At 26.0% G+C, this 19,824-nt stretch overlaps 1 protein-coding gene across 6 annotated transcripts in view; it reads right to left on the reverse strand.

Annotated features, from left to right (window-relative positions):
- Nucleotides 1–183: 183 nt before the first annotated feature.
- Nucleotides 184–19,824, reverse strand: part of LOC127288497 (homeobox protein 10) — a 65,835-nt gene continuing 46,194 nt past the window's right edge. For all 6 annotated transcript variants that reach the window (XM_051315974.1, XM_051315976.1, XM_051315973.1 and 3 more), the window contains 3 exons: nt 10,455–10,717; nt 3,349–3,700; nt 184–1,584 (listed from right to left, as the gene is read on the reverse strand). In XM_051315974.1, coding sequence (XP_051171931.1) covers nt 1,154–1,584; nt 3,349–3,700; nt 10,455–10,717 — 1,046 coding nt within the window. In that variant the 3' untranslated portion in view covers nt 184–1,153. The remainder of the gene's footprint in view (nt 1,585–3,348; nt 3,701–10,454; nt 10,718–19,824) is intronic.

The raw sequence follows: 19,824 nt of genomic DNA on the forward strand, positions 1-19,824 counted from the left end.
TCGAAATAATTTCACAGGTGGCGAAATGTGGATAAATACTGCTCCTTTGATGACTGAATATTTTGATACTGAAGAAAAAATTGAAGAAAATCATTTATAATTGATAATTGTCCTAAAAAATAAAAATCGAAAAGAAATTCGGGAAGATTTTTTTTTTAGTCAATAAATTGAAAATTCTATACATGTGATATCAGAATCTATCTCAATTTATTAACCTTGAATCGGAGCAAAAATATCGAAGAGCCTTTTTTTTTGGCTTTACTTTGGCAACTAAATAATACAAAAATGACGTACCACATTTATCTCCGGAGAATTCACGCATCAAATTTTATAATTACACAAAATTCTAATTAACGCTCGATCATATTCGGCGATTATTTACACACATATTTATAATAATCGTACAATAGAACCTATTTGTTCCAAGTCTTTAAAGCTTTTTTTTTTGTTGACTAAAAAAATAGAAAAAGAGGAACTAAAATAACAATTATGACATTTTTTTTTCTAGAAATGAAAAATTTAATTTACCTAAAGCGACAGTTAATTCTAAAATTATCTCTCTTCTTTGGTGTTAATTCCAAAATCAGAATAGACCTTTTTTATTATTGAAATATCTATAATTGAATAGAATAGAAATAAAATTCTAAGATTGAAAATTATCCCCCTTTGAAAGAGGAAGTTGATTAATTTTTTAAAAATATATTCTTTTTTGAGAAAAGAAAATTTTGAATGAAAATTAGATATATATATATAAAACATTGTATTTATGTAACGAGAAGGATAATTTTAGTATTTCTGGTTTAAGCTAATTCTGAATTCTGCCTCTTTGGTTTTCATGAAAAGACGATACGAAAATTAATTACTTTGTCCTAATTCAGAAATTATTACTGAATTAAAGTCTATTCTTAAATATATGAGAATATTTGGTCGCAGTGTATTTTAATAATAGTAAAAAATAAAAAAAAATATCGACTAGGAATGAAATTCTTGAAATTAAAAAAAGAAAAATATTTTCTAATGACCTGATTACCGGTGACTATATATATATATATATAATATATATTTATATTACACAACACGAGGAATGGAAAAAATGATTATGAAAATATTGCAATGTTTATGATATAGGAGTGACTCCTAATCAAATTGCTAGTTAGCTGGGTAATTCGGGACTAATAACTCTTTCTTCCCTCTCATCAATTTCAAGTGCAGATTGCGGTGAAGATGGTTCTTCGTCAAAATCTCTTTCATGATTATCAACAATTTCCGGCTCCTTGTCGGATGTTGTCACTAGTCGTGCCACTGTTGGTGCAATAGCAAATTCAACTGGTTCAATTTTATTATCTAGCCTTTCAATTTTATTTCCAATATTGTATTGATTTTTTTCATTATCATGATGAATTGTTGGACAATTTTCATTTCTCTCGTTTATTAATAACGAAACTTTTTTTTGTGATTCATAATTTGAATTATTTTCAATTATTGATTCTTGACATTCTTGTGTTCTTGATTCACCTTTGCCGGATACTAAATCTCGTGATGCAATTTTTTGATCACGTTTCATGTCGTATTCCTTTAGAATATCTGGAAAAAAAAGAATATATTTGTAAAAATTGGATTTTATTATAAAGAATTAATTAAAATTTCCTTTTTTAATTAGGAAAAAAATTGTTATTATTTTATTACTATTGTTATATTTTCGATATTCAAAAAAAAAAAAAATTGAAATTAGAAAATAATTAAATTCATCAAGTTTCAGATGATTTTGAATAAAAAATTTCGTAAATTTGAATTTCTAAAAAATTTTTGAAAAGAATTTTAAACAATAATTTGAATTTCAGAGAATTTACTTGAAAAATATTTTAAATAATTGAATTTTCGAATAATTTTATTAAAATTACAAAAAATAATTAATTTACCAGACTTTTTATATTCGAATTTTCAAAATAATTAAATTTTGCAAGAGTTACAGTTTATTCTAAACAAAATAAGGTATTTTTTTTAATTTAATAAATTAATTAATTTTCAATTTCATTTTATAAATTAAATCAAAAAATAATAATTTTAATAAATGTTTTAATAAAATTAAAATAAGTTTAATGAGTCGAAAAAAATCGTACAATCCGCGCGATGCAATATAATGAAGTGTAATAAAAAAAAACTTCGATATTCGATAATAATCTCATTATTTAAATTTGTTTTAAAAGTGAATGGAAAAAAAATAAATCCTGCGATCTATTATTTAATGAAGAAGCGATTCACTTGTAAAGCAATAGGGGTTTATTTTCACTTCGCGAACATCTCTCTCTCTCTCTCTATTTCAAAGAGAATTCACACACTGTATCAAGAGGCATCTCTTTATCAGAAACAGAATCTGCGTTTGGCATAGTCAACTTCTGGAAATGAGTTATTGATGAGTTTCTCGACTTGTTTTGCATCGCGCAAATGACAAAAGAAAATTTTCTAATTTTCCTGATTTAGATATAAAAATTACAATTTTCATTTTTTATGTTTTTGTTTTTTTCACTAAATTCTCACAAAAAAAGAGAAAAAAAATATTGTAAAATTGTTTTTTATATTCTTGGATTTTAAAAACATTTTAAAAAACAAAACTGTCACTCTATATAAATATTTGTTTTACCATTTTTGAGATAAAAATAGAATTTCTTTTTTTGCAAATTATTTTCAATTAACAATAGAAAAGAAACTAAATTGAAAAAAAAATGGAATTTTCTTTTTTTTTAGATTATAATTATTTAATTCAATAACAATTTTCAACAATTATTTCTCCTTTTTGCTGACAGTTATTATTTTCATTTTATTATTTTAACATTTTATTTCGAGCTTTATAGACCTTTTATAATTTATTACCTTCATAATTTATTATTTTACATATATTTCCGATTATAAAAGCATTTTTGAGTGAAATAACAAAGAATCGAAATTGTAATAAATTGCAAAAGGCATTAAATAATCAACATTATTAATAATAATTATTATTTTATTAATAATATTAAAATTAATATTTATTAGATAAATATATATTTATGAATTTAATAATTTATTGATATATTTATTCATTAAATTCAATTTTATTATTTAGTAAATTTAATTGTAATTAAATTAAAATGAATTAATATTTAATTTTTAAATTTTTGATTTAAATTTAATTTTACATTGAAAATTATAAAAACAAAATATTACAATTTCAATAAAATAAATTAATATTTCAAATTATTATTTTTACTACTTTTTAGTTTTTATAAAATTAGTCTCAGAATACAAAATTTAGATATTTTTGGAATTACAAATTTTTTTTCTTTATTTTTGAAAAAAGAAATAATTTACCAGTGTCTTTGAGACGATCGTCATTCATTAATTGAAGATCAGAATCATAATTCCTGGATATGTAGATTGATTGCATGGATCTTTCTGATGGACCAGTTGATACTGAGGATGATAATCTCTGATTTGTTGGATCACTATCGGATACTGATACATCACTGATTAATAAAGAATTATTTGAATCCGAGCTACATTCAACTGACGTTCGCAAAGAATCTTCCTTCATTGACGAATGCTTCGATTTTACTGATGTTGTTTTTGGATTATTCTGATTTTTATGTTCCGCAGCTTCGGCATTGCTTATGTTGTCCTGCTTTTTCCATTTTGTCCTTCGATTTTGAAACCAAATTTTCACCTGTAAAATAAATTAAATTATCAGTGAGGGAAAATTAAATTGAAAATAAAATTAACAATAAAACGAAAAATAAAATTAAAAATACAATTATTATTATTATATAATAATAAAATGCTTGGTCTGTCCTTCTGTCCTAACTTGAAGTTGGCCTTTTCTGATTTCACGTGTTTTTTTGAATAGTAATCTTATGACGTGTCAAATTTTGACAATTCTTTTTCACATTTTTGCCAAAGTTGTATAATTGTGTTTCCAAAGTACGGAATAAGTTTCTTTAAAATTCCAAATTCGAAAATTCAATTCACGAAGCTGAAGTACAAAACGTTTACCAATGAAATTTTTTTTAAAGTTGTATATTGATTCAAAAATTGTATACAAATACAAAAAATTTATGATGAGAAAAAAGATGCGCCAGGAAATTTCGTACAAGATAGTAATTTGAAAAAAATTTATTTTTAAAAATTAATTTTCAAGGTACTAGGGGCCAACGAATACCTATTAAATATTAATTATGAAAACACAGTCCTCGAATCAACTTAACGACACAAAAAGTCGTTTTAGACGATTTATATTCCAAAAAAGTGGATTTGTTTTTTATTTTAACAAAAATATTTTACAGATTTTTAAATAAAAATTTTTTTTTAATAATAATCCTTTTCGAAGGGTTAAAGTTGAAATTTTTAGAAATAATTAAATTTCAAAAGATATTGTTAATTTTCAATTATTAAATTTTACAGTACTAAAAATAATTTATCAAACAATTTTTGGAAAACATTTTTAAAATTTAATTGGATTTTCAAAGATTTAAAATTGAGATTTTTGAAATTAATTGAAACTTTTAATTAATTAAAATTAAAATTAAATTAATTTAATTAAAATTTTAGATGATTTCACTAAAAATTTATTAGAAAATGCGGACAAAATACAATAATTTGAAAATCATTTTTAATTGAAAAATGGTTTCAAATAGTTGAATTTTTAAAGAATATTATTAAAATAGTTAAAAATAATTGAATTTCCTTAGAGTTATAATTGAAATTATTAAATTTCAACAAAAAAAAATTTCGATGGAAAATTTTATAAATAATTAAATTTTAGATGCTTTTAAATTCAAATTATTGAAAATTCAATTAATTTTGAATTCAAATTTTTGAGAATAATTAAATTTTATTTGATTTTAAAGTTGGAAAATAATTGAATTTCAGTTAATTTTGAATTGAAAATTTTGGGAAATAATTGAATTTTAATTGAAATTTTAGATAATAATTTAATTAAAGTTCATTTTTGATTGAAAATTTGGATAATTAATTTTGAATAGAAATTTTAGAAAATATATGAATTTTATTTTATTTTAAATTGAAAACTTGGTAAATAATTAAATTTTAAATTGAAAATTGTGGATAATTATTGGATTTTTAATTGATTTCGAATTAAAATTTCGGGTAATAATTGAATTTTAGTTTATTTTGAATTCAATTTTTTAAAAAATAATTCAATTTTATTGTGATATTTTTTTTAAAATTATAAACAATTGTTAAATTTCATAAAAATTTTAATTGAAAAATAATTTTGATGTAATTGAATTTGTGATGTATTTAATTAAAATTATTAAAAATAATTAATTTAGTGAAGAATCATTTTAGTTCAAAATTTGTTAAATAATTGAATTGAAGAAGATCTGAAGAAGATCTACATTTTATACTAGAAAAATGTATTTTATTTACATTTTTTTTCAAATGTAAAAAAAAATGTCGCATTTTATTAAAATAAGTCGATAAAAGTCGTATTTTTGAAAAAAGTCGGAAAAAGTCGTATAATCCGAGGCCTGTAAACATATAATTTTCATTATTATCATTTGATATGTAATAATATTCTAATAAATTAAATTATTATTGATAATATTAATCTTTAATTTCTTTATAACAAACAATTAAATACTCCATTTGGTGCGCTTGCGCGCGTTTAATTTTGCTAGTTAATAATAAAATTACTAATAAAATTGAAAATACAATTGAAAATAAAATTACTAATAAAATTATCAATAAAATTGAAAATACAATTAAAAATAAAATTACTAATAAAATTATTAATAAAATTGAAAATAAAATTAACAATAAAACGAAAAATAAAATTAAAAATACAATTTTAGCAATAATTAAATTTCAAAAGATATTGTTAATTTTCAAACAATTATTACGAAAAATGAAATTAAAAATACAATTAATAATAAAATTATTAATAAAATTGAAAATAAAATTAACAATAAAACGAAAAATAAAATTAAAAATACAATTTTAGCAATAATTAAATTTCAAAAGATATTGTTAATTTTCAAACAATTATTACGAAAAATGAAATTAAAAATACAATTAATAATAAAATTATTAATAAAATTGAAAATAAAATTAACAATAAAACGAAAAATAAAATTACCAATAAAATTGAAAATACAATTAAAAATAAAATTACCAATAAAATTGTAAATAAAATTAATTTATTTATCCAAAATATTATAAAAAATTAATTAGTTATAAAAAATAGTAAAAATATTTAAAAAACAAAAATTTTGGTGATAAAATCAACTAATTTTCATTATTTTTGGTTTTTATTAATTTTTCCTAATTAAAATTGATTAAAAAATCGATTTTCAAGGGAATTTTTGTGTTTAATTAATTTTTTTTATGAAATTGAACAGGTAAGAAGACTATCGTTGAGACAAATGTATATATATATATATAGATGGAGAAAATAGTTGCGATGATAGGACGCGTCCAGAGGATGAAACAGATTACGCGCACATGCCACAATAATAAGCACAAAGCGACAGGCCGGCTGGTACCAATTGTCTCTGATTGCCTCTAATGGTTCTGATAGCCGCTGATATCCAGCCACCTACTTACATGCAGCCTGGCACTTATGTATGTTTCACCGTTAAACACGCGTGTGGCTTCTTAACCAATTATTCGTTATTCTCCATGTATATATATCTATATAGAATTTATAACCACATGTGTGTATATATATATATATGTATATATTCTCAATATTAGCTTTTCTCCACCTCACCCCCCCTCTGTATATATGTGTCATAACATTATTTTATTATTTTCAACTCTCCCATATTGTATCGTTGATTTCCCTTCATCAATTTCTATTAAATTTTATTTTTGATATTCAAAATAAAAATCAAGGTGGAAAAAATTTAGATTGTTTAATAAAATGGAAAATTGGTTTTTAGAAAATTGTGGGCAGAATTTTGTGTTAATTTTTATTGTGTTTTTTTTATATTTATTATGTAATTTATTTATTTATTTATATATTAATAAAAGCAGGAGAAAAAAATTTATTACTATTTGAAAACAAAAAAAAAGAAAAAAAAAACATACAAATTTGATAATTTTGACGATATTTTGTATTTATTAATTTCTGTTATATGTTTTCGATTCTTATGAACAAAATCACGTGGTAAAAAAATACTACGATTTAAAAACAAAAAATAAAACAAAATTGAAAATTATGACAAACTTTTTTATTCATCAATTTCTATTATACATTTTATTTACGATAATCAGAATGAATTTTTTTTAGATATTTTACAAAATAGAAAATAAATTTGAAAAATTTTGAGAAAAAATTTTTATATTTATTAATTTTTATTTTATTTTCGATATTTATAAACAAAATTGCGAGGAAAAAAATTTACTACTATTTAGAAAGGAAAAAAAAACAAAAATTGAAAATTATACCGAAATTTTGTATTTATTATTTTTTATTATTTTATATTTTCGATAATCAAAATGAAAATCACGATATGAAAAAAATTTAGTTATCTAATAAAATAGAAAATAATTTTTGACAATTTTAGAAAAAATTTTGTATTTATCAATTTATTAGTATCAAATATTTATTTTAATATTTTCAATATTCAAAAAAATATCACGATGAAAAAAAATTAAGATATTAAAAAAAAAAAAAAAAAAATTGGAAAATTATGTCCAAAATTTCTATTCCATTGTTACACAATAAAAAAAATCATGGTAATTTGATTTTCATGACTAACAAAAAAAAAAAAGAAAATTAAAATACAATTCGATACAATTTCCATACTTATTCATAATATTTTCATTGGATTTTAAAATTTAAATAAATTTAAATAAATAAATTCAAAAATAAAATAAAATCATTAGGAAAAATTAATACATAGAATTACGAAATTTTAATTAAGGAGCAAATTTTCAAAGCCTGATAAATCCATATTTTCTTATTTCGAGAAATTGAAAAAAATGACTTTTCGCATTTTCGGAAATTGAGAAATTAGAAAAATTGGTAGGGAATGAATTCAAAATTAAAAAAAAAAAATCATTAGAAAATTAGGAAACATTAATAGATTAAAAAAATTTTAATAGGAATTCGTATTTTCGGAAATTGAAAAATTAGAAAAATCGGCAGGGAATAAATTCAAAATTAAAAAAAAATCATTAGAAAACATTAATAGATTTAAAAAAAAATTTAATTAGGAAAATTATAATAGGAATTTGCATTTTTGAAATTCAGAAATTAGAAAAATCAACAAGGAAAAAGATAATTGACATAAGACTGAAAAATCTCCACCAAGGTAAATATTTATATAAAGAATGAACTGATAATAATAATGATTGATGTATTTTGTCTTCATAATATTCATGAGAATATACATATATAATGAAGAATTGAAGAAAATGATTTAGAATTTTGAGAGAGGGATGAAAAGGGGCAGAGGGATATATCTATAGAGAGAGAGAGAGAGAGAGAGAGAGAAAGCTTATCTGAGAGAAAATGTACATCAGTCAACGTCAGTGAACCGTACATAGAGGACATAGGATTCACGAAAATGAGACAAGTGTAGGAGACACCCCGTATACATATCCGTTTATGATACATGCGATACTGGCAGACGCGAGTTGCAATCATATCCCGTAATATTATTATCGGTGATATATGAGCCACGCCATTGTCGTGTCCTGGAGGCTGGATACTGGTAGTCCGGGTTTACTAATTAACATAATGTTTGCGTTGCTAACTGTTGAAATATTCACCTCCTCCCCTCCCCCCCTTTCACCCGCCATCAACTCAAAATTGCACGACGGAAACATATACTCAAAGTAACGGCAATTATATTTATGACGTTATTGAAATTCAAGATTTCATTTATATTTAGGGAAAAAAGATTTTTATTTTTCTCTCCTTTTTAAAATTGGAAATCAGCGAAATTTTTGAGACACATGAATAATATTAATATTCTCCCTTAAAAATTAATTTCGAATTTTCATTTGACAGAATTTTTTATTTTTAGATAATTACGTTAAATTACCTTTAGGAGGATTTTTCATTTCTTTGAATTATTATTATTATTTAATGGAAATTCCAATTTAGTTCAATTTTTGTATTATAAAATTGTTACATTTAATTTTCATTTTTCAAAATTTTAATTTTTACTGAATTTACGAATTTTTCTTTATTAGATTTATTTATTTAGAATTTATATTTAGCAGAATTTTTAATTTTTTCCAATTATTATTTAATCGAATTTTTTGTATTTATTGTTACTTAAACGACTTTTAATTTTAAAGAATTTTTATTATTTTTTGTTATTTATAAATTTTTTTGAAAGAAAACACTAATTTTTTGTAATTTTTTTTATTATTTATATTTTTATTATTTTGAATTTGATTTTATATCGATAATTGAGTAAAAATAAATAAAAAAATAGATAAATAAAATAAAAATAAATAAAAATTCGTCGTTTTAAGAATTCTGACCAATTTCGAACAAAATGAAAATTCGGCTAGAAAATAATTCTTTCTAATTATTATTTCTGAAAAATAAAAATTCTTATAAATTTTACTATTCTGTCTAATGAAAAATCGAGAAAATAATAATTTTGTTAAATACAAATTCTTTTTGGAAAAAAAATGAAAATTATGAAAACGCCAAATTTCATGAAACTTAATTAAATTGGAACTATTAATTAAATTATTAGATAAATAATTAGTTATTAATTATTATTATTATTATTATTATTATTATTATTAGTTAATATTAGTTATTAAATTTATAGTTAAATTTGAATTTCTGTTAAATAATAATTCGAAGAAATGAAAATTCCGAAGAGCCAAAAGTTTTGAACGTTCAAATGAACAAAATATTTTTTTCAATCTATAAATTATTAGAAATAATAATGTCAATGTAAAATAAAACAGTAAATTAAACAAATATTAAATTAATAACTTCTTTTTAGATATTTAAAACAATATTTTGTAATAAAATTCGTACTTAAAGAAGTTACAAAAAAAATTTTGTTCATTTGAACGTTCAAAACTTTTGGATCTTAAATTCCGCCAAAAATTAAATTCTAGATTAATAAAATTTTGTCAAACAAAAATTCTAGTAAATTAATTTTAAAGCTTATTCATGCTTCTCAAAATTTTATACTGATGAAAATATAGAAAAAAAAGTAACTAAAGCACTTGAGTTGAAAATCTCCTCTTATATTCAGTTACATTTCACTCTGAAAACAAATAAAATTATTACAAATGGAAATAATTATTTAAACAATAAAACAATAAAATAATAAAAAATAATAATAAAACAATAAAATAATAAATAAATAATAAAAAATAATTGAATTAAAATAAAAAAAAAATTTGGTATTTGTCGTCGTGGTATATAAATACATAAAATAGAAAAAAAAAAAAAAAATAATATTGAAAAAGCAAACCTGTGTTTCTGTGACGTTAAGAAGTTTCGCCATATCAGCACGCTCCGAGGAGCTCAGGTACTTTTTGATTTCAAATTGTTTTTCTAATTCAAATATTTGCCGTCCCGTAAATGTTGTTCTTGCTTTTTTCTTTTTTCTATCCATTTCAGCGTCTTCACGTTCCTCTGAATTAACATCGCTCACAACTTTTATCGATGACAATGATGTCTCTTTTGCACTAACTTCCGCTCGTTTTCTCTTTACCGATGTCAGCTTCGTACTCTCTGAATCATAAATAAAAGTACATAATTAGTCAAAAAATGAAAAATAATTTTTTTTTTTTTTTAATAAAAAATTAGTAAAACAAATAAAAAAAAAAATTTGTTCTTAATTAAAAGTTTGAAAAAAAAGGGGAAAAGTCAAAAATTTGACTATATATACAATTTATGTGTCTGATTGACCAGTTAAAATACACGAGTCAAGTTATCATTATTAGCCATCATTGATCATTTCCGTCATACTTAAACGCATGGTCAATCAGTGACAAACGACTAAAATTTCAGTTGTTACTTTTTCCTGATTTCTGTATATATATATATATATATATATATATATATATATATATATACAGATTCGATCTTATTTAAGAAGAAAATATTATTTTTTTGAACAAAATTTTATGTTATACAAATATTTTTTTTTTCTACAACAAACATTATTTAAACATAAATAAATCCATATCCAATTGAAGCAACTTCGATCGAGTGTGAGAAAAATATTCACTTCCCTAATAACACAAGATATCTTCCCTCACAACAAAAGGATATTCAGGATATCCTTGGGACGTCCTGGGGATATCGATTTGTTTTCGGCGGTTTGGATATCCCTGGGATATCTTAGAGATGTCCATGGATATCCAGAGGATATCTTAGGGATATCCGAATCGCCAAAAGCAAATGGATATCCCCAGGACGTCCCAGGGATATCCTGAATATCCTTGTGTTGTGAGGGTTGGGATATATTGATAATATCCCGCAGATATCCTAGGGATGTCCTATGGATATCAAAAGGATCTCTTAAGGATATCCAAAAAATCGGCGGTTTGGATATCCTTTGGATATCCCATGGATATCTGAGGATATCCACAAGATATCTTCTGGATATCTCTACAGACTTTCATAAATGTCCTCCAGATATCCCACAGATATCATCAGGATATCCCATAGATATCGTCAGGATATCCCACAGATATTTTCAGGATATTCTCAGTATATCTTCTGGATGTCAAGAAGACAAGTTCTCAGGATACTGTTTTTAAAGTCATTATGACACTACGAGTGAGAATATTCTGTGAATTAAATTTTATATAAATAAAATAAAATGCAACTTGTTTTTCGAGAAAGTTGTTTAATTTGAAAAATTATTAACTAATTATTAATTACTAATTATTATTAACCCTCACTGCACCAGATATCCTAGGATATTCCAAAAACATCCCTTGGATATCCTAGGGATACCCCAGAGATATCCTAAGGATTCTTTAAGGATATCCAAAGTAGCGGCGGTTAGGATATCCAAGGGATATCCCAGGGATATCTAAGGATGTCCCTAGCACGTCACAGGGATATCCTAATTATTTCCCCGGATATTATTAGGATATCCTGTGGATATCCTTAGAACGTCCCAAGGATATCCTCAGGACGTCCAATTACGTCCTAAGGTAACATCCCAGATTTGAAAGATGATTGACAATCACGGGAAACCCATTTGTATCAAAAAATCGCTATCTCAAATAGTCAAAATTTGAATCATAATGATATTCTAGGTAGATCTTAGCGATATTTCTAGAATATTTTAACGATATACTAAGTTTATCCCAAGAATATCCCCACGATATCACTAGGATATCCCTGGAATATCCCAGGGATATCCCTAGAATATCCTCAGAATATCCCCTGGATATCCCAAAAATATCCTACGAAACGGCCGTTTTTTATGTTCTGAGGATATCCTCATGATAACCTAGGATATCCTATGGACGTTTTCAGGATATCCTTAGGATATCTTTTTGTTGTGAGGGAAATCTTCAATTAAAATAAATTAGAAGCTCATAAGATTTTTGTTTTTATTATATTATTATTCATTATATTAGCTTAACAATTTTAACCTTTCGAAAGATATGTTGAGATATTAAATATCCCGTGAATATCCTAAGAATATCCCACGGATATCCTGAGGATATCCCACGGACATCCTGAGGATATCCCATGGATATCCTGCGATATAATATCCAATAGATATTTTGTGGATGTCTTAGGGATATCCTGTGGATATCCTATGGATGTCCTGTTGATATCCCACAGACCGGCGGTTTTGATATCCTGGGGACCATTCTAAGGTATCGACCATTGATATGGATATCCTAGGGATATCCTTTTGTTATGAGCGTTTTAATATGAAACATAATTTTTCTATCGAAATTTTATTTTAAAAATTTCTAGGTAACTAAATTTTTTTTTGTCAACCATTATTTGAACATTAAAAAAATTGATTCTTTATTTTAATTTTTTCTTTACTTTATAGTTTATTTGGATTAAATAAATAATTAAATTAATTAAATAAATTTTTGTATAAATTAAACAAATTTTGTTTTCGCAAAAAAAACAAAATTGTGTTTTTATTATATAATTAGTTACAATAAAATCCTTATAAGGAAAAATACTGTTATATAATTTCTTATAAGTATATTCATTCGTGGGAGAATATTGAAATTGCGTAATACGAAATATTGACAAAAAATTATTTCCAATACAAATTTATTTATAAAATTTCAAATATGAGATATTATTTAAATGTAAATTTTCTTTTATTACTTTTTTTTTAATTTTAATTTTCTTCTTTACTGTGTCATTATTATTTTTTTTTTCTATTTCTTTCATCTTAAGTTAACAATTTACTTTTGAATGGCGTTATCACACTTTTTTTAATGAACGTTTAAAATTTTATTCCTTTAATTCACTAAAGAATAAAAAAAAAGATAAATAATAGATAGAACATTTCATTCTTAAATAAAAATTTTCATGAATTATTTAAATCAGTATAAAAATTTAATGACTATTAAATATTTACTTACTTATCTAGTCATATATATATAGGAGGTTTAAATTAATTTTCATTTATATAAGCGAGAAAAGGGGAATTTTTTTTTATTTTTTTTTTTTTTAAAATAATGATTAATGTTTCGGATTGATTTTCAATATTATTCTATTTCTATTTGAATTAAAAATTGAAAGAATTAAAAAAAAATTTAAGAAATTTCAATAAGTATAGTATTGCAGGTAAGGACCTGACTAGCGCCCTATTTGAGATTACACCCGGAAATAATGGCTAAATCCCTAAAATAAAAAAATTATTAAAACACTAGTTTAGAAATTCCATTTAATTGTTATCAACTATTTTTTTTACAAAAGATAATATTAAATACTAAATTTTTTTACATTTTTTTCCAAATAGGGAAAACTGTCGAGACCCTGATCAGAGCCCCATTTCAAATAGGGTCAAAGTGAGGTCAATTATAAATATTTTTCCAAAAAGTAACTTTAAATACTTAATTTTATTAGCATTTTTTTCAAACAAGGAAAACTGTCTAACCCCCTACTAAAGTTTCTACAAAACTACATAGTTCCTAAAAAGTTTAAGTATCTGGAAACTAGACAGTTTTCAAATAGTTTCAAAATCTAAAAATTAGATAGTTTTTGTATAGCTTACGTGTCTAAAGGCTAGATAGTTTTCAAATAGTTTATGTATCTAGAAACTAGATAGTTTAAGTATGTAGATGGTTAAAAAATTAACAAGATAATAAAAAAATTTTGAAAAATAAAAATATAAAAAATTACCGACACAAAAAACTATCTTACCGACTGATGGTAAAACAGTTTTGAAAAATTAATAAATTTTCAAAAATCCTTTACCATCAGTCGGTAAGGTAGATTTCTGTGTCGGCAATTTTTATTTTTTCACTTTTCAAAAATCTGTCTTACCATCAGTCGGCAAGGTAGATTTCTTTGTAGGTAATTTTTATACTTTTAGTTTTCAAAAATTTGTACCCTACGGTGAAATAACCCTAATAATCACGTAGCGCTCGCAAATGAAATTCGATTCTGCAAACGCACATTACAAAGAATTTTAGTATCTAGAAACTAGACAGTTTCCAAGTAGTTGCAGAGTAGTGCAAAAACTACATAGTTTCCACATATATTTGTAGTATCTAGAAACTAGATAGTTGTAATATAGTTTTGGTATCTAGAAACTAAATAGTTTTTTTGTATAGTTTATGTGTCTAAAGACTAGACAGTTTCCAAATAGTTTAAGTATCTAGAAACTGTACAGTTTCTATGTAGTTTACGTTTTTAAAAAATAAAAAGTATCGAGAAAGTAGATTAATTTTTATATAGTTTATGAGTATAAAAAATCAACAGTTTCCATGAAGTTTAAGTATTTAGAAACTAGCCAGTTTCCTCATAGTTTCAGTATCTAGAAAGTAGATAGTTTTAATATAGTTTCAGTATTTATAAACTAAATAGTTTTCGTATAGTTTGTGTCTAAAAACTAGATAGTCTCCAAAAAGTTGAAGTATCTAGAAACAACATAGTTTCCACACAGTTTATGTATCTAAAAACTAGATAGTTTCCAAATAGTTTAACTATTTAGAAACTGAATAGAATAACTGTTCTGACTTTTCCAAATAATTTAGATGTGCTAGATAGTTTCGATATAGTTTCTGTGTCTAGAAACATGGTTATTGTAGCGTTACATTTCTAACTAGTTTCGATATAGTTCTTCTATACAGCGGTTATAGAGAAAATAGTATAACTATATAGAAACTATATAGTAACTGTATAGAAACTATATAGTAACTGGATAGAAACATGAAATATTATTAATAATAGTTAATAAATACCTAATTTTTCAATTAGGGAAAACTATCGACACCCTGAACAAAGCCTACTTTCATTACATTCAAAGGAGAACAATTATAATTTTTTTTACAAACAATATTGTTAAATAATAATTTTTCTCAAACAAGGAAAACTATCTAGATCCTGATCAGAGCCTTATTTCAAATAGAGTCAGTGTGACATTTTCTGCATGTATTTTTCTTCCCGTGTCTTTCAATTCATAATTATTACGAATCCATCCTCGAGTAGAAATTTTCCAATCTGTTCTTGACCTGGTTAAAACAGGAAACCCGATCGGGGCCACGCCAGGCTCTGGTTGGGCCCTGGTTCTAATCGATTTTAATCGAGCTGAAATAGGGCTTCTTTTGTGGCCCCGGTTGGGTTTTATGTTTTATGCAGATTTGGGGCTTCCCGACATGAGCCCTCCTAAGGCCAGTTGAAAATTTCTGCAGGGGTTTTACCAGGTGTAGAAATTTTCCTACCGGGGCCCTAGTAGGGAATCATAATCTGGCCCCGATCAGGACCACGAGAAAATGTGGATTTCCTAATCAGGCCCCGATCTGAGCCATGGCAAAATTTCTACTTTGAAAGTAATTTTTTGTTTCAAAATTCTGTTATTTTAATGACAAAATCAACTTTTTTTTTTAAATGATAACGGACATTTGACACTATTATTTCAGTGTAGAAACTTTGATGTTACTTTTGGTAATGAAATACCGAGAGTATTTTGGATGTACTCAAAATTGTTCTAAGGTTTCATTAACTCTTAATGAGAGTGTAAGAGAGAGATAGAGGGAGAGAGACAATAATGTTTTGGATATAGAATAAGCTAAGATCCGTTTGGAGTCTGTGGTTGATAAAGGTTCGCCTCTATCAAAGAGACTCGAAAATGGCTGAAGTAAACGAGATGCTATATAGTATATATATATATATATATATATATCGATGATGCTCAAGCAATGTGCAAAATACACAACATGGTTGAAACAAGGGTGAACGTCCCTGTGATTTGATCCTATTAATGTGACCCTCGTGCTAATTAGCGTGAACTGCTGCTGTGGTGTTGCCGGATAATCGATAACCACCCAACGATACATCGCTTATCCCCCATCACACACACACACACACACATATACAGTATAGTAGCGATTGCGATGGTGACCAGGGTCCAGCGGTGTGGCCAGGGGTGGGATCGTTAAGTTCGCTCTAGGTACTGTTTGACCAGTTCTCCGGAACAAAGCCGATGTTACAGGCTAATAAAGGTTGACGAGACACGTTCGACAGCTATCCACACATACATACACACACACACACACAGGAAGAGATCACTCGCTTTTCAGAATGATTGTATCTACATACAGTGTCTCTCGTTATTTCCCACATGAAACGTGACAACCGTTCCATATCATATCTATTCATTCGACAAATCTCTATTTCAATATGTTCATGTGAAAATTGCCTTCATTAACTCTTAGTCATATACTCAATACCATATGGAACGCATATGTATATATATATAGCTATTATTATTATTTTTCTTTTTTATTTTTGTACGCGCACCCCAAGTCAAGAATTGGAAAATCGCTCTTTGATGTTTATAATATGTATAATGTGTGCATAATATATATATATATATATTTTTTTTTATTTATTTATTATTATTATTCGATATTGCGAGAACAAATGAGAATTGGATATTATATTAATGAAAATTTTATCATCAATTTTATTCTATTTTAAAAATTGAATTCGTATGACAAAAAAAAAGAATTATTTATTTAATTATCTGTTTATTTTATACACATGCGGCATACAAAATTGTATTTTTATGGGGTTTCGTGGCTCAGGCCTGAAAGCCTTCTAATTTTGATTTGGCGGCTGTCCGTCCGTCGTACTATATCGTATGGTTGCCATGGTAACACTTTCTATAATATCCGCTTCTTTCCATAGCAACCGTTACCATAGCAACCATTACTATGACAACCGTTTCTATAGGAATCGTTTCAATAGCAACTGTTTTCAATACCGTTACCGTATCGACCGTTTCTAAATAACAACTGTTTCTATGCCAACAGTTAGTTACTATGGCCACAGTTACTATCTGTGGCCACTGTTACTATGACAACAGTTACTATGGCCACAGTTACTATGGTAACAGTTAGTTACTATGGCCACAATTACTATGGCAACAGTTACTATGGCAAAAGTTAGTTACTATGGCTACAGTTACTATCTATTTCCACAGTTACTATGGCAAAAGTTACTATGGTAACAGTTAATACTATGGCTACAGTTACTATCTATGGCCACAGTTACTATGACAAAAATTACTATGGCAACAGTTAGTTACTATGGCATCAGTGACTTTAGCAACAGTTACTATGGTAACAGTTAGTTACTATCGCAAAAGTTACTATAGCAACAGTTACTGCGGTAACAGTTAGTTACTATGGCCACAATTACTATGGCAACAGTTACTATGGCAAAAGTTAGTTACTATGGCTACAGTTACTATCTATTTCCACAGTTACTATGGCAAAAGTTACTATGGTAACAGTTAGTTACCATGGTAACAGTTAATACTATGGCTACAGTTACTATCTATGGCCACTGTTATTATGGCAGCAGTTACTATATGGCCACAGTTACTATGGTAACAGTTAGTTACTATGGCAACAGTTATTATGGTAACAGTTAGTTACTATGGCAACAGTTAGTTACTATGGCAACAGTTAGTTACTAGGGCAACAGTTACTATAGCCACAGTTACTATGGCAAAAGTTAGTTACGATGGCAACAGTTACTATCTATGGCCACAGTTACTATGGTAACAGTTAGTTACTATGGCAACAGTTATTATGGTAACAGTTAGTTACTATGGCAACAGTTAGTTACTAGGGCAACAGTTACTATAGCCACAGTTACTATGGTAACAGTTAGTTACTATGGCAACAGTTATTATGGTAACAGTTAGTTACTATGGCAACAGTTAGTTACTAGGGCAACAGTTACTATAGCCACAGTTACTATGGCAAAAGTTAGTTACTATGAAAAAGTCACTATGGCAAAAATTACTATGGCAACAGTTAGTTACTATGGCAAAAGTTACTATGTTATTATATGACAACCGTTACCATACCAACCGATTTCATAGCCAACCGTTACCATGGTTGTAAACGTTACGTTAGCAGGCCACGAAACTCTGCAATGGAGGTGCAATGCTGATATTTGCTATCGGATCTATCAAAATTAGTAACAACAGCTAAATTTTTTACTATGACAAAGAAAAAATTTGCTGTGACAAATAATATAGAAAAAGTTTTTTACTGCGGCAGGTAACTATTTTTGTTGCCACTTCAAATTACGTTAGCTAACTATAGGGACGCAGCGAACAAATTTTCTGTGGGGGTTTAAAAAAGTCGGCTGTGACAGTAAATTTAAAAAAAAAATTAAGACTAATATGCGTGTATAACTTTTATCTGATAAAAATGAATTTTTTTTTTTTTACTTAAATATAATTTTTATCTCACAAAAATTTATTTTTTTTTTTTACTTAGAAATAATTTTCATATTACAAAAATAATTTTTTTGTACTTAAAAAAAAAAAAAAATGTTTACCACAAAGAAATTAAAAATGAAGTAATAAAAAAATGTTTTCGACATTATATATTTGTAAATAAAGAAATACAATTTTCTAAAGATTATTTATAGTTTCTCATTTTTATTGCGACAAATTTTTTTGTATTTTTCTTTATTCAAAGTGAGCAATTCAAAACGTAAAGCTGCAAAAAAAAAAAAAATAATAGGATGAAAATTCCGACAAATTGAGAATATAAATACATGTTTTGATATATAAAAGGCAAAGCAATGAAGAGATGGTAAATATTTTTCTGAAACCAGGTTAAACGACGACGATGAGATGGATATAGCTTGGGAGTTATAGAGAGAGAGTGAGGTATTATTAATTTATCTGTGCTACCCAGTGTCATTAAGGTGAGATGTTGAACCTGCGCGAAAGTGGCTGCTCTCTTTAGCAGCGACGCTATAAAGTGAGGGAGGCTAATTATAAACTGAAAGAGGATGAGAAAGAGGAAAAGAGACGAAGATATCAACGAAGAAGAGGAAGAGAAGTGGAAGAGAAGCGGTGTATTACTTGGTTGAACAAATTACCTACGTCGTGTTTCTCTCTCTCTCTCTCTCTTTCTCATGTAACTTTGTACCTATCTTGAGCGTCGTCGTCGTCTTTATAGAAAAGACGCACAAACTCAAGTAGGTACATGTCAAGCTAGCTTTCTGGTTAAGTCTAAGGGTCAGGTAAAGTTGTCTCGTTAATTTCAAGGGGCCACGATAATTACCAATCCTCGTCCATTTTCATCTTGACTATATTTCATTTTCCATATAACAAACGCGAGAGAGCGCAAGAGCGCATTTGC

This window comes from Leptopilina boulardi, unplaced genomic scaffold (assembly GCF_019393585.1).
Source record: "Leptopilina boulardi isolate dan_hultmark-lab unplaced genomic scaffold, ZJU_Lbou_2.1 LbouV2_392, whole genome shotgun sequence".
NCBI classification, from domain to species: domain Eukaryota; kingdom Metazoa; phylum Arthropoda; class Insecta; order Hymenoptera; family Figitidae; genus Leptopilina; species Leptopilina boulardi.